At 42.6% G+C, this 16446-nt stretch overlaps 1 protein-coding gene across 2 annotated transcripts in view; it reads right to left on the bottom strand.

Moving 5' to 3' along the window:
* LOC136631959 (chymotrypsin-elastase inhibitor ixodidin-like) overlaps positions 1 to 15990 on the bottom strand; it is a 76069-nt gene extending 60079 nt beyond the window's left edge. The window contains exons 1-4 of one of the 2 annotated variants that reach the window (XM_066606483.1): positions 15885 to 15990; positions 15693 to 15763; positions 14299 to 14334; positions 11759 to 12066 (exon numbers count right to left, since the gene is read on the bottom strand). In XM_066606483.1, the coding sequence (XP_066462580.1) occupies positions 11855 to 12066; positions 14299 to 14334; positions 15693 to 15732 (288 nt within the window). In that variant the 5' untranslated portion in view covers positions 15733 to 15763; positions 15885 to 15990 and the 3' untranslated portion in view covers positions 11759 to 11854. Of the gene's footprint in view, positions 1 to 11758; positions 12067 to 14298; positions 14335 to 15692; positions 15764 to 15884 lie in introns of those variants that run through there. The other variant, XM_066606482.1, reaches the window with a different exon arrangement.
* Between the last annotated feature and the right edge of the window lie 456 nt (positions 15991 to 16446).

Here is a 16446-nt window from a genome sequence, read left to right as displayed (position 1 = left end):
AAGAAGTCATACACATGAGTGATGTTTTCCATCATCACATTGCAGTGAGGGATTCTTGCCTGTGAATGTAACCTTATTGAGCATTTGTGCAGATGGTTCCACGGCATCTTTTGGTGTGGGGGAATAAGGTTTTTCATTTTCTTTATTTTATTAGACTCATTTCTAGGTTTTTCTTCAAAACGTTTTATGTATACAAAACGGATGACTATGTTAGTTAGAGATACAAACATGCACCGCCAGAATCCTGCCAGGAGCGCCGTATTGAGCGTGGAGATGCTTAATACGTCATCTTTCCTGGCCAAAACGGCGCCAAGACCTGCAATCTACCCACATTTGATGAATGATACCGTGCAATAGGTATGTAATTTGTTTAGTCCTATTTATACCCATGTTTGTTAATGTTTTTGTATGCTTGATAAAGGCGTATATTGCGCCGAAACGCGTCGCATGTATTAGGATCCCGCAAGTATATTTTTTATATATCAAATTGAGGAGGTTGTTACCTCATTTTGTTTACTCATATAAAATAAAAAGTGTTTTATTTGTCTCTTTTGGAAATACTAACTATTGAGACATGTATTATTGATTTGGCATTTTAAGCAGCGCAGGTCCATAGCTTTTTTCTGTAGTATCTTTGAATTCATCCGACCTCCTAGGAGGAACGGAGTTACATTGCGACCTGCAGCTCTCCAGGAATTCTGGATTTTCCTGTTTATCTGCCTTTGGTATACCCTGGATAAAGTAACCTTTACAAGTACACCAGGATGTCAGGTGCAGGCATAATCACCTGAGGGTGATATGCCTTGCACCAGGTGAGTTACCACACGAGCATCTTTGTGGTACATTTACATAGTGTGTTGGCGCTCTCCGTGACCCCTATTTTCTATCACATTGCAGTGAGGGATTCTTGCCTGTGAATGTAACCTTATTGAGCATTTGTGCAGATGGTTCCACGGCATCTTTTGGTGTGGGGGAATAAGGTTTTTCATTTTCTTTATTTTATTAGACTCATTTCTAGGTTTTTCTTCAAAACGTTTTATGTATACAAAACGGATGACTATGTTAGTTAGAGATACAAACATGCACCGCCAGAATCCTGCCAACCTTGTATGCCCGTTGTTTACCTTGTTGGGGGCCTTTATGTTAGAGAAAGTGAGGATGAGATCTCACCGCTACAAAATTAAAGAAAGAAAGACAGAATTACCTGTGGCGGAGCATTTTTCTAGTCACAGACACAATATAGAATATATGAAAGTTACTACACTAAAAGGCAATTTCAATTCTCAATGTCACGGAAGAATTTGGAAGTACAAGTTTATAACCATCTTTGATATTCTCAAGAATGGAATGAAGCTCGGAGGGATATTTTTACATCAGTGGAGAATATGAGAAATCTGGAACAAAGATAACATGTTTTCCTCATGACCCCCTAACACCTATTTGGAGACCATGAAACTTTACTACCCCTTATCAGTGGACTAATTAAGTATTCACTCCTCTGCTCATCCTGTTCTGATATTGTTTTAAGTGCAATTTAATCACCCATGTCTGTATCTTTTCATATGCATATATATATATATATATATATATATATATATATATATATATATATATATATATATATATATATGTGTGTAAACTGCTACTGAGGCTACATTGTTAAAATGTATCATATCTACAAAATTACTACAATCACATTTTGTTTACCCTCAGCTCACTGACCTTGAGCTGAATACCTGACAAACATGAACTGGGCCCAATATTAAGTGCTTACTGTATAACAAACTAATTTAAGAGAGTGTTATTGCCATAGATTGTCAAACAAGACATATCTGAAGATACGGAATACAGTTCCATTTATTTCATTATATTCATCATCAACAGAACTTTAGAATCATGGAAACCTCCAAACTCTTAAGCGCTAGACTCATCATATTTCTTTCTTTTAGTGATTAGTGGGAACCCTCAGTAGCAGTTTACTGTATCAGAATATATTTTAACATAGAGATAGCTTAAGACTAATTCAAGGTAAAGAGCCAAAATCTTGTTTATGTGGACCTTGGAAGACTCTAAGGTCATGGTAGATGGAAGTATGAACCTTAGTAATTGAATAATTCAAAGACTAATGCTTCCTACACACTGACGAGTGCAATATTGAGCTGTAAAATGTGGACCAATATTGCGCTTGCCAATATACAATTTACACACAGGTGAGGGGCGTTTTTCTTTGTAGAATGCTTTCCATCACTTCTGGGAAGTAGCAATCACTAAATCACTCAACTTCAAAAGCCACAAGAAAAAATTGCTGAAGATGACAGAGTACAGAAAATGAAAGAAATGTGTTCCTCAAGAAGTTAGAAGAAGATGCCAAAACTATGAAAAACCTGTCAAAGCAGATTTCAGCACTCCAGGCTCAGGTGTCAGATAAGGAAAAGAAAGTGGAGGGAAATGCTATGTCCCTGTACTCTGTAAAGAGCAGAAGAAAAAAAATCAAAGAGAATTAGAAGCTATAAATCAATGGTATGGATCGTAGAATCATAGAATGGTAGAGTTGGAAGGAACCTCCAGGGTCATCTGATCCAACCCCTGAAGAATGAAGAAAAAGCAGCTACTATGATGTTAGAGAAGTAAAGAATAAGATTCTGGAGCTTGGCCATCAAAATCAGATAGGGTCCAACTGGGTGAAGAAACAGAAGAAGTTTGATCAACTTCTTAGTGAGGAGCAAATGAAGTCTGCTAAAAAATGCAGAACGGCTCAGTAGAGACATTGAAAAGATGAGTGCCGAGCAACAGATTGAGGGTATACAAACCTCTGAAGTACAGGAGAGCAAATAGAAGACAGAAGGTGAGGCTGCTAAAGCTGAGGAAGCCACTAAATAAGCAGAGACTGGAAAAGAGGTCTCAGAAGCTGTGTGAAAAGAACAATGTGAAAGAAGTTGTAGGTAAAGAGAACAATGTGAAAGAAGTTGTAGAGAGTAGGAAAACAGAATCAATAGAGGCAGACTCTACACAAGGACCAGAAAAAAAGCAGCTGAAGAGCCAAAGGCAGTTCATGAATGAGCAAGCATTTGAGCAAGAGCATGAGCAAGGTGGGTTTCAGCAAAAAAATTCAAATCGAAAAGTTGCAGCTAAAAAAGTGTCAGAGAAGGGAAAACTACAATCCAAGTGATAAAGAGATCACCGAGCATGGAGCTTTGACACTGGTTTTGTGATAAGGCCTAGGGGCGATATCTAAGGAAGGAGGATATGTGGCAAAATAGTACACAAAATGGCCTACAGAGGGCTGTAAACAGGATTTCTGTTATTACAAGGGGCAGCTGTATGGGTGTGTCTGTAGAAGGCGTTGTTGTGGAGTTCCGTAAGGTTAGAGAAGACTGCCCTTTTTGGGATAAGCGCTTGCAATATTCCAGAGAGGAGCATATATGGAGATTGACTGCACTGAAACCTTTGGAGTGCAAAAACAGGCAGCTCAGAAGAGCTGAAAGGGCTGCAAGCCAGTGGTCCAGGGCAGACCAAGCTTAGAAGGCTTGAGTCTGACAGGGAAGACACCCCTATACTCCCACACCCTGTTTGGGTATGATAATTAACTTTGCTAGTGTTATGGTATGTGCACTGTGAGGTCAGATATAACAGTGTGAAACTATAATAAAAGGCTGGTGAGTCCAGGTATTTTACTAACGATACAGTCCCAAAGTGAATTTTCTGATGCCACTCATCTTAAGGAGGAAGCTGGCAGTCCAGACTCCCACTACCACAATAGGAAATCAAACATGCACTGCTACAGACAGAGAAACTCTGAAAACAATGTATCATCGGCCTTAAATTAAAGTACAAACCTAAATAGCCCTGGAACTATGAGTTGTTTTTTTTAATAAAAGGTGCACTGCATACCAAGAATCCCAAGCAGCAGAAAGAACAGACTTCTCCATAAGGCCATGTTTTATACATGTAAAATTCACATACAATTTACTATGAAATTAAATATCACTTACATTTAAAATAAAAAAAATAATAATTATGATTTTCTCCTACTTTTACCTAAAAAATTTCTGTATAAAATGTGGAAATAAAAAACGATATTAGACTAGAAATACTGAGTAAGGGAAGCTTAACTTTCTATGATGAAGATTGAAAAAAAAAAAATACATTAAACATTTAAAAATTGTTTTAGTTCTTAGTCATTGGAATGTGAAGATAGAATCCCCCGGTGTGGATACAATTATAGCAGAAAATGCACTAACTAATATAAAATCCATAAGGAATGCATTTTATACATTTATAATTGCAGTACTTTATTCCTCCACTGTATGTGCATCATTCTATTACTTAGCAGTCAAGGTGAAAACGCATTATAATTTTCTACTTAAAATTAAAAAAATTTATAAATTGTAGATTTTGCAATTAGATGTTGGATTTTTCTGTAGGCTTTTTTGTTTCTCCCAATCTCTCACCTAATTATAATGATCAAAAATTCAAAAAAGTGAGGAAGTGGAGAAGCCAGACCTGTATGATGAGTTATAGTTAGCTGCAGGGTGATCGGGGAAAACCCCTGTTGTTGTAAAGTACTCTATTACGTGTTTCTTGCTTTCTCCCAAACGCCTCAGGCTGACATTGTATTCTTGCTTTGAAAGATTAATTTTTGTGTCACCGAGACGTAATGTGTAAATCCAGACTGCTCTTGTTTCATTTGTTTAAATGTGACATTGCTGAACTGTATCTGCATCATCAATGCATGCTACATACTGCAATGACTAAAGCATTTATCTGTTAGTATTCATTCCAGTAATTGTCGTCCTCCTAACCCCATGTCTTGTTAAGTCCAAAAATTCTGTGCTGATAAACTTTGCAACCCCTTAACGACTGCCCTAACACTGTTGTAAAGGGGCTTTATTCTGATCTGTGCACCTTTTTATGTAACTACATCGGAAGCCTTCCATAGGACTCCTGTACCAGCTGGAGCAGGGGCTTGGCTGTCTAATGACAGCCAGGCACCAGCTATAACTGCAAGGAACAGAGAAAATGCTGATCCTAGTTGCTTAACCCTTTATTTGCTGCAGCATGTGAAAGGCTGACAGAGAGAAGTAGCTGCCACGGCTCCATTGAAAGCAATGCGTGCATTCCCTATGGTGCACGCATGTCCTATCTTTGCAAGCACGCACCTGCAAAGTACGGACATGTGAACACACCATAGGGAATGCATTGTTGCAAATAGAAGTGTGTTTTTGTACGTACATATGTTCGCACAAAAACACGCTTTTGTGAACGCACCCTTAGTACGTAGAAAAAGAACAAACACCAAAAATTTGGTATCACCATGCTCATAGTGACCCCTATAAAAAGCTAGTATCTTATTTAACCTGAATTGTGCATGCAGTGAGAAAGAAATATAAAAAACATACATAGTAAAAATGGCTAATTTTGCATATTCTGCCTCACAAATAACTAAATAGAAAGCCGTCAAAAAGTCATACGGATCACCAAATGGTGTCATTAAAAAGTATAACTCCTCCTTCAAATACAAACTCTCAAACAGTATTAGAGCTCAGTCAGACGAGCAATTTTTATTTATTTTTTGCACGCATTGGTTTCCTATTTTCAAATGTGTGATATTCTTTTGTTCCCTCCTCCAAATGCCATACCAGTTATGTGGGTGGCAACCTTCTTTATGGTGTAGTCACATCTCCAAATGTTGATATGGATGAATTGCTCTACAGTTACGTGTTATTTGTGTAGCCCTTCCTGGGCAAGCCACACAACTCTAGCCTTCTTACTAGGTCTGTGTGTTTTAAGGCTCCGACCACACGGCCACAATGGGCCAAATACACATTGCACTAGCAAGTTATGCTTTGGTACCCAAATAAATATATGGCCTTGCACGATTGAGCATTGAAATAGTACATAGATACTTTGTCTCACTTGGTGAGCTATGTGTGTGTTTTTGTTTGCTGCCACGGAAAATGTGTTCTAAATATTCATTTTGCACTCCATGCCATTAGGAGAACCAGCAATCTCGATGGCTCATTGGAGGAGGAGGAGGCAGATGAGAAGGTAGCCTCCAAATTTTCAAGGGGCTCAATTGACCCCTCCTGTGAGCAACAGCAGAGTCCTGTGTTGGACAGGCTGTCTCAGTGGAGCTCCTCAGATCGTGGGTCCAGAGCTCCCCCTCTGGCTTCCTGGGCAGGTGGGACCAATCCTCCACTGGCCGGAGTTCAGGTCCAGCTGGGGGTGCTGGATTACCTGAAAATCTGGATGGATGAGGATTGGGCTGGCCTTTTTTGCCTGGGGATAGCACCTTGCTGTCATCAGGTCCCTTTGAGGCTGTAGGGGCCAGTGAGGTGGTCCATTGAGGCAGTTTTAGAGGCTGCCCTGCAGCCGGAAACCAGCATGCAAAGTGTTCTGGTTCATGGACCTGTGGTGCTTCAATAGCAGGAGACAGCACCGCCAGAGGCGGGCATTTGAGCGCTGGCTCCCGATATGATGGGCAGAGTGGCAGAGATTTCACCTGACCTATACACCAAGGAGCTTGCAGAGGACTAATATACTCCCCCCCCCCCCCCCCAATTTGAGATTACTCCTCAAGTAAGCCGTGGCTCCCTCAGGTCTGAAGGTTATACCCACAGGCCTTTGGGTTAGGAGAGTGCTATATACCAGCTCCCCTCTCAAGGGCCTCCAACTGGGGCTGCACCTCCAACACAGGGCTCTGTCACCCCCTATCATCCCTCAATTCTGTCTCTCCATCATGCCCCTCTCCAGTCCTTCCTGAACAATCCCGATTAGTGTAGCCTCCAACTGCACCGGTGGGCCTGTATTTCCCCACTCATGTGCGGACAGACCCATCCTCTCAAGGTCCATCCCAGTCTTTGGCCAAGAAAGGCCTTCCTCTGGAGCCCTCTTCTGTCATCCCATTTGAAGAGACACTGCAAAATCCCTTGGCATCCCTACCCCACCGCCCTACCCCCACTGAGCCAACAGTAACCATGGCACTACCTTCAGAAGTTCATGATGCTGCAACACCCCATTTTGAACATGGGCAAGACCATCCGGGGCCTGCTAAGCTATCTTTGTGGTCTGCCTCCGCATTGTGGCGAAGTAAAGGATCTGGAGCATTGGAGAGGCAGGAAGGAGAGGGCCCTTTGGACGAGCCGCAGGACCTGTCTCTGTCGGCAAGGCTGTCAGCAAGAAGGCCACGAGCCACGGCTCCTGTGCCCTGCCATTATCCACGGCTACGCCGCCGCAAGTGACCCAAATTATAGAGTGCCGTTTACCCTTTTCTTGTTTGCAGCGATGTTTTACAAGCAATAGCTGAATTTTTCTGTTTATTTATTTAAGCCACTTGCCTTTTAACTTGTTATAGTGGCTGTCCTTTTTTTGGTTGTGAAATAAAATTTTGGCCTATAATTGGCTTCATCTTTGTGCCATTTATTTTACAAAGATAATGCACATTGCTAACATGGTCCAATGTATTTGTGCAAAGCACATTTTTGCATAGTTGGAGGCGTCGGTCACTATGCTTAGGTTAACACTGGCACAGGCAGGTAGGAGTGAGGTGTGCCAAATGTTTGCCTTTAAAATTAGGGTTTGATGACCCTCTGTTATCCTGGGGCAAGTCCCCCCCCCCCCCCTTCCCCCCTTGCAAGGATAAAGAAGTTTTCTTTGCCCATAACCCCAATCACAGGTGCACAGCCAGTTTGCGCACACTTGAGCACAGAGCAAGCCCGGGGGGGGGGGGGGGGGGGGTTATGACTACCACATTGCAGTATCACATATTGCTTTGTGTTTTTGTTTCATGTGTTCTTATCCTAAGCCTCTTCACTAACGCTGTGTGGCCCCTTACTACTTGCTCTGCAGTCTTTTATGGGTGACAGGTAGTGCTGGGGCGACAATAACTTAAGTTTGCAAAACTGACAGGGAATTGCTCTTCTAATGCCCTGCCTTAGGGACAAGCCATGGTTTTTATAGTGCTGTTTCAGACACAATTACTAGAAGGGACAACATTTATGGAACATGGCATTTTAAGTGTTAGGCCCATGAAAATTCTGAAAAGCTTTATATTGGGTTTTGGTACTGCAAAAACCTACATAATTTGTGTCTCAATTATAGGCCCTTCTAATACACTTTACCCAGAGTTGCTCCTATCCTCCATGCTTTGCTTTTTTTTTTTGTTATTTTCAAAAATTATTTTGTACACCATGTGTGGCCTCTCCAGTTGGAAAAGCAATGGCCAAATGGGTCAACTTTAACATGCTAGGAGTTGGGTGGGTGAATACCTCTTGTGGAGTCATAACATTCATGACCCACTTCTTTGCCCTGCCTGTATCCTTTCCTTAGCCACAATTGTGTTGCCGACACACAACACGCCTTATCCCTAATGGTTGCTTGCTGCAATATTTTTTTTTACAGGCAAATGGCAGGTATATGTGTTGGCCTGTTAAAGGCTAAATGATGATCTGTAAACAGCTGTACAGCCTACTGTAGTGTTCCATTATTTTCAATGTAGCTACATAAAGCGGGTAACTTATCCATTGTGTAAAGCAAGCTAAACGCCTCTTTTCCCCCCAAAAAAGCTAAGGGGTAAAAATTAAAATGGAATTTAAAAAAAAAAAAACAGCCAAAAGAAGAAAAAATAGTCAATTGTTTTATTGCCCACATTTGTCTGCATACACTCTTTTACAGCCATTACAGTAATGTTGGGGGCCAAACTGCAGGGGAGGCCAATGTCTTAAACAAATTAATATTTAAAGGTTAAAAATAAAACAAAAATTGGCGAAACAGCTTGAGGGCCCATGTAGTTTGACTGTATTTTAGACCCATTTTAACAGCAGACAACAGCAGCCCACACACAAAGAGCATTCTGAACAATTTGAAAGCCGTTCACATTTGTGCACAAGGACACATAGTCAGCTTTTAGAGTCTTCCGAGGGGTAATCTGCTTGAAAGTAGGAAGTTGCTGTGCTGCTGACAATGCTTTGAGACACAAAACGTAGGGGTTTTCTTCCACAGGGTTTAAAGCAGTCTTGATTTTTTATTTTATTTTTTTCCCCCTAAATTCAAAAACTTTGTCCACAAAACAAATTTTCAACAACTCAGGTTGGGTCCGTCCTAGAGTTGTCCACAAAGTTTGTTTTTTGAAAAAAGGGAAAATCTACACACACAGGTAATAGAAGTGGAATAACTTAAAGCCCACACACAAGACGGAATGATACTAGGCACCAGACCCTTCACAAAGAACACAGCATGTCTGTGGGCGTTCAAAGCTGATACCCACGCTGTTGTCCGTAGTGCAGCTTTTTTCAAAATTCCACCAAGAAATTGTTGGACAAGGGGTGGCTATTAAAGTTCACAGCCAAAAATTGGGGATGGTCTTCCATGGAGAAACCAGCTGATGGACAAATAGTTGTAACATCTGTAATACAAACCAAACTAAAAGAATATCAGATTTGGGTGTAGAAGATAATACATATTGGCGCTCTTAGGCGCACACAAAAAATTGCTCGTCTGACTGAGCCCTTATTGAGAAAAAGTAATGTCAGAATTTTTTTTTTATGTGGTGAAAGAAAAAAATAATTTTGTCTGATTTTTAAAAAGTTTGAAAAAGTTGCAGAAAACACCTATATAAATTTGGTATCAACATAATCATACTGACCTACAGAATTAATTTTACTTATTTTATATACCCGCTGGTAACAGTGGGTCTTGTTTAATTTGTAGAGGAGCAGGCTGGTAGTGACTGTAAGGCTCAATAGTCACACACTTGTGCAGTGGAAGGCTCAGGCTTTTATAGTTAGCTTTATCAGGAACAGGGCAAGGATAGAACAAGGATTGGATCTAAGATCATGCAGGGGAGCTGTCCAAAGGGCTGGATGGCTCAGTACTAGTGATGAGCGAGTATACTCGCTAAGGGCAATTGCTCGAGTGAGCATTGCCCTTAGCGAGTACCTGCCCACTCGATACAAAAGGTTCGGGTGCCGGCGACGGGCAGGGAGCTGCGGGGGAGAGCGGAGAGGAACGGAGGGGAGATCTCTCTCTCCCTCTCTCCCCCCCCCCCCCCCCGCTTCCCCGTGCTGACTGCTGCTACTCACCGCTCCCCCGCGCCGGCATCCAAACCTTTTGTCTCGAGCGGGCAGGTACTCGCTAAGGGCAATGTTCTCGCTCGAGCAATTGCCCTTAGCGAGTATACTCGCTCATCTCTACTCAGTACAGTCCTAGGTTCGATCCCTGACACCACCTCCCAGAGTTCTTAGTCAATTCTGGGGTATGAAATTCTCAGAGTTAATCATTTGGGATCTGAAGATTCATGGGCTGCAGTGGCAGTCATGGGTTGTGCTTTTGGGGGTTGATCAGAGTCACTAGACGAGGAGGAGAATTTCATCAGGAAAGGTGTCATCCTTACTAGCTGACTCAGTGAGCATGCACCTGCTTGGCAGTAAATATCCTGCAGGCCATAGTTGACTTACAAATGATTTTGTATGAAGAGTTATTTAATGATGACCATTGGATGGACGATCACAGGGCGGGTGACCACGGGACATTTGACCACACAGCAGTACAAGGAAGATGAAGTTCTGTATTTCACACTACATTGAGATGATTCTCAGGCTGACTTGTACACTGCACTCTCTAACCACCACTCAAACACTGTAATAGTTAGAGAGTGGACTGACATTCTCCTAGTGTTATGATTGGTCAGTTAACATTGACAGCAATTGCTGGGGTGGGACCGCTGTTTCCTTGGCAGTTGGTAGTGATTGGCTGTTAGTGATGACAGCAGGCATCACTTTGTGAGGTCATCGCTTTCCAGTCCTGCTAAGAAAAACATTGACTGCGATGGAAACCAGGTGAAACGGACATTAAAGACATCTCCATCTCACCTATTGTAGCCAATGATTCTGTCACACTTCTCTCCTGGTTTCTGTACCCATACATGGAGCTATTTGACACTTCAGTCCAGTGCTGACACTATCATTGTCAGACCGTATTAGTGAACGTTGAGGCTCATTCACGCAAGGGAATTTAGCCAACTTACATGCGTAGAAAAAAAAAATGACTATTAGAACCGATGGTTTCCTATGGAAACATTCAGATGCAGGGATTTTAGCTGCCAAAAAAAAAAAAAAAATTGCACCTATAAACATGGGACATCAGCGACAGAAATTCCCTGCGGCCCAAAAACATAGGAACTGACCTGTGATTGGTGCGCAAAGTGCAGAAGCCTCCATAGACTCTTACCAGACCCTGATCAGCGTGTTGTGTGTGTCTGCGCATATTTCCCACAAGCGTGTGACACAACCTTTCCATAGAATTTAATGGCTATTTAATCCTAATAAGGTCCAGCTGGCTTTTTACTGCGTTTTGCGCAGTCGCACTCTTCCCTTTGCATGTTTTCGCAACTTCTAAAGTACTTTTGATGCTCAAAATGTAGAAAAATAGAGCAGGACCTATTTTTTTGTGCACCACCATGCGCTTATAAGAGCAAAGCCATTGAAATCAATGAGTTCTACTCTCTTCGTTTAGCTTGTACAGATTTTGCGTGCGCAAGTACCTGCGCAAACACGGCAGTGTGACGCCACCCTTATGCTGTAGTATCATTTACTTGGGCCAACATATGAAACACCAGTCTGAGTAATTGTGCTCCATTGCCTCTTCTGTCGAGCTGCCTGTGTGTCAGACTACACTGCAGTGCTGTTGTGCTATTCATGAACCAGGAGGCTCAGGATGAGCAGGGCTTTAGGCTCCCTTCAAACACAAAGAAGAGTCAATATATTTTGCAATGAATTGTATTTATTAGAACCACACTGGTCCAGACTTCTTCATGTATTATGTGGGGGGTCTCTCTTCACTGATCTGAAGCTCTTGGTTAAGGCGAATATCCGTGATTTTTGTTGGGGCAATCTTCAGGGCGGACACAAGGGCCGGATTTGCCGGACAGGAACATGTAGCCTTCATTGCAGAAACATCCCCGCACACAGCCATTTGGACACTTCATGCCTATTCGTCCTACAATATCACACCTGGCCGGGCATCGGGTCCCGCAGTTGTCCCAGTGTTGGTTCTCCTCGCATCTGGGATCTGAAATAAAGAACTTCTATTTACAGATCTTGTAAAATTACAGAAATAAGTGAAATCTCACTATGTATGTGGACACTATTACTATACACGGGGCGCACTAATATCGTATGTGGGATGCACTATTACTTTGGATGCAGCCACCTGTTACAATGCAATTATTTTATATTGTATGGCGGGCAATATTACTATGTGGGGGCATTATAATCTGTGGGGAGCACTATTTTCTTGTATGGCGCTCTATTACTCAGCATGCAGCACACTATTAGTATGTATGGGGGTACTATTATTCTGCATGGGGGTATTATTATTTTTGATACACAATATTACTCTGTATGGAGAACTATTACTATGTAAGGGACCCCTATAACTCTGTATGGACTGCACTATTACTATTAATGGGAAGAGCACTATTACTCCATATGGCAGCGCTATTAATATTAATGGGGGGAGGACTATTATTCCATATGGCAGCGCTATTACTATTAATGGGGGGAGTACTATTACTCCATATGGCAGCGCTATCACTGTTAATAGCAAGAGTACTATTACTCCATATGGCAGCACTATTACTGTTAATGGGGGGAGGACTATTACTCCATATGGCAGTGCTATTAATATAAATGGGTGGAGGACTATTACTCCATATGGCAGCGCTATTACTATTAATGGGGGGAGCACTATTACTCTATATGGCAGCGTTATTACTGTTAATGCATTACTATGCTCGGATCATTAAGGTATTATTATTATTTACGGAAGCCAGGCCCAGATTGATAATTTGCCCAGCCAGGCCCAGACTAGTAGTTGACCAGCCATGTGACAATGGCATTTAATTACATTCACACATAGCAGAATTTGGTGTGGATTGGCATCACAATCCACATGTAACAAGACATTTTGACACTGATTTTGGTGATGACATCACAGTCACATGACCACTATAGGTTGTTCATCCAGAAGTTTAGGAGCAAACGGGCTTAAGAGGAGGTGCAAATGAGCCTACAGAGTCCTCCCTGCAACCACCCTCCAGCATCAGCTGTGCTGCTGCAGGTCTCAGAGCGGTGGGAAGAGGGACAACGCCAATGTCAGTGGGGGACGGATGGGATTTGGTACTGCTGGGAGAATAGTTTGCGCTTTACTGTTTTCTTCTGGCTTTTCTGGGATAATATTTTGTGCTGGACTGTGGTGTTTGGTGCGGCTAGGGTCATATTTTGTGCTGGACTGTGGTGTTTGGTGCGGCTAGGGTCATATTTTGTGCTGGACTGTGGTGTTTGGTGCGGCTAGGGTCATATTTTGTGCTGCACTAACTTCAGAGCCGCTTTAACCATACAGCATATGGGGCATCTACATTGGGCCCCCTGGTGAGTCAGGAGTCCTGTGATGTAGAACTAGAGGGTGTAGACAGAGACGTAGTTGTGGAACAAAGTTGAAGCCAGAACAGGCAGAGTTCTTGCACAGCGATAGATCGCGGCAGATGAACAAATGTAGTCCAATAACAAGCTGAGGTCAGGAGTGGAGAAGACAGGAAAGCAGAGTCTGATAAGCACCAGTCAAAAACCAGTATCGCACATTAGCAGACTAGAGGGCTAATTGTTCAGGCACACTTAGTTAGGAGCAGTCGTCCTTATTAAAGTGATACTTGTCCAGATTATCTGGGAGATGGAGAATGGGGCGCACGCGCTAGTCCTTTAAGAAACAGACGAGCATGCATCATTTTAGCTATACTGGATTTTGGTCCCTAACCATATGGAGGTAATATCTGATTATTGCGTAGTGGTATCATGTATTAAATGTTTGGCTATATTAGAGTATATTACATTATTTTTGGGATAGATATATATACACTTATATGATTTCTATTATTTCTTTAAGGGACACACACATATATCTTTGTAGACCTTAACACTACCCCTGAGATTTGTGCATCCAAGCAATATGCTGATGGGGGGCCCACATCCAAAATTCACCTTGGGTCCCATAGGACTTTTTACGCCCCTGCCCTGCTGTATATTGACCCCAGACCAAATGTGCAGGGACTCACTTCTCCCCATCCCTGCAGCTCTCTTCCCCTCCAGGATACCACCACAGGAGGAATGTGAGGAGGTGAGTATGATGTCAAGCACTAGGGGAGGTTTGCTGGGTCTTCTTGGGGTCTCCAGATATTGCGTTAGAGATAGGACATGTGCTTTATTCATGTGTCAGTAATGAGGGATATTATTAGGATGCACTCACCTGGCCTCTGGTCCTGTGCATCAATCATCTGCAGAACTGCAGGAGAGAAAAGAGGAAGAGCCTCTTATTAACCCACGAATGTCTGCAGCCGTACACATCATCATATAATCACATCGACAACCTCCTATGGAGATACAGAGTAGGAAGAATATCTACTGATGTCATTCTCAGGTGAGGGGCCTTATACCTGGAAGATACATGCTTCTGGGCCCCAATGTAAAATCTATCACACCCCCAGCTATCATGCATCATTAATAGTACTAGTCTTCATATACGGGGGATGAGAGGAGATTTTGGGCCCCCCAGGAAATGAGTGCAACTGTGTTTCCTGCACCCACTGGAAATGAGGGAATCTTTGAAAATTAGCTTCCCCAGAATATCACGGACAGGCAGATTTTGTATTAAAGAGTCGCCACACCTTCACGTAAGACAGAAGAGGCCAGAACACTGTAAAAAGGTTTTCTGATATTACTTATGAGGATTTAAAAAAAATCTAGCTTTATTACTCTAAACAGCGCCACTCTTGTCCACAGGCTGTGTCTGGTATTGCAGCTCAGCACCATTCACTTGAATGATGATAATTACCAATAGTGGGAGCTGCACTGCAGTACCAGACATGGCCTGTGAACAAGAGTGACGTTGTTCTTGGCAATACATGAGACATTATTTTAACCATAGAAAACCTATGTAATATCTCTATTTCAGCCTTCATTTCTCTGCTTGCTGTCAGTGAATAGGAACATTAATAGTTTATATCCAGAGACTGAAATATAATCCTGTCCGAGTTCTGCTCACACAGCTGATGTTACAATGCAGGAAATCTGCGCTGCGCAGCACAAGTCTCCCTTCTGTCTGTCTCATACTGTTATATACAGGAGGGGTGTCATCCTCTAGATGTAGATGGTAATGTTATGTGACGGTGATGTCACTTCTGCAACTTTCTTTACTGTATGATGTCATTTCTTTCTAATATCCTTCCTTGTGATTTACAAGCCATTCTCATCCAGTCCTGCTCACATGGTCATTAGCCTGGGGGGTTGTGGATTACCTTCACTGGCAGCAAGCAGAGATCTTCTAATCATACAGTGATTACATTTATATCGAATCAGAAAAGACTTATACACTATAAATACACCTTAAAGGCTGTTCCCACCTGGGATTTTTATGATGAATTCCCAGGATATGCCAAAAGTTTCCATAGAAGAGAATGGAAACTATGGAGACAATGTAGCACGGTGAGCTGTTCTGTGTCTGCAACTCTCTAGTTACGGAAACAGTGGAGCACAGACCACTTGGTTGTTTCTGTACTCCCAGCCACCCTGTTTATGGCATACAGGCATGATGAAGCACCCATTGAAGTGATCTGCATAGTTTATACTGTATGTTTCACTTACCAGATGCAGAAATCAGGAGGATTGCACTCAGTTTCCACATTTCGGATGTTAGACTTCTGACTTGGCTGTATCTAACGAAAGAAGAAAACTTAGTAAATCTTTATTTTCTGTGATTAACCCTTTCCCGTGTGTTTTAGACCCGTTCACCATCGGGTCCCCTAGTAGTGATAAATGATTGACTATGATACTCACACTTCTGTCCTCGTCTCTTCTCTCTACAGTGTATTGTTCCCACTGATGAGTGAGACCTAGTTTTATACTCAGCATGTCCTTGTGGTCAGGGGGCAAAACAAGTCATACAGGAACTTGGTGATTATAGGAATTTCCCATGAATGGAGAATAACTAGTTTCAGAAAAAATAACATAAGAGAAAGGTCACTAGAAAGTTAAAGGGGTTGTCCCGCGCCGAAACGGGGTTTTTTTTTTTTTCAACAGCCCCCCCGTTCGGCGCGAGACAAACCCGATGCACTGGTTAAAAATAAAAACCCCACAGTGCTTACCTGAATCCCCGCGCTCCGGTGACTTCTTACTTACCGGTTGAAGATGGCCGCCGGGATCTTCTCCCTCCGTGGACCGCAGCTCTTCTGTGCGGTCCATTGCCGATTCCAGCCTCCTGATTGGCTGGAATTGGCACGTGACGGGGCGGAGCTACACGGAGCCGCTCTCTGGCACGAGCGGCCCCATTGAGAAAAGCAGAAGACCTGGACTGCGCAAGCGCGTCTAATCTGGAGATTAGACGCCGAAAATTAGACGG

This window comes from Eleutherodactylus coqui, chromosome 6 (assembly GCF_035609145.1).
Source record: "Eleutherodactylus coqui strain aEleCoq1 chromosome 6, aEleCoq1.hap1, whole genome shotgun sequence".
Taxonomy (NCBI): domain Eukaryota; kingdom Metazoa; phylum Chordata; class Amphibia; order Anura; family Eleutherodactylidae; genus Eleutherodactylus; species Eleutherodactylus coqui.
The sequence above is the reverse complement of the archived record's forward strand: the minus strand, read 5'-3'. Positions and strand labels throughout refer to the sequence as shown.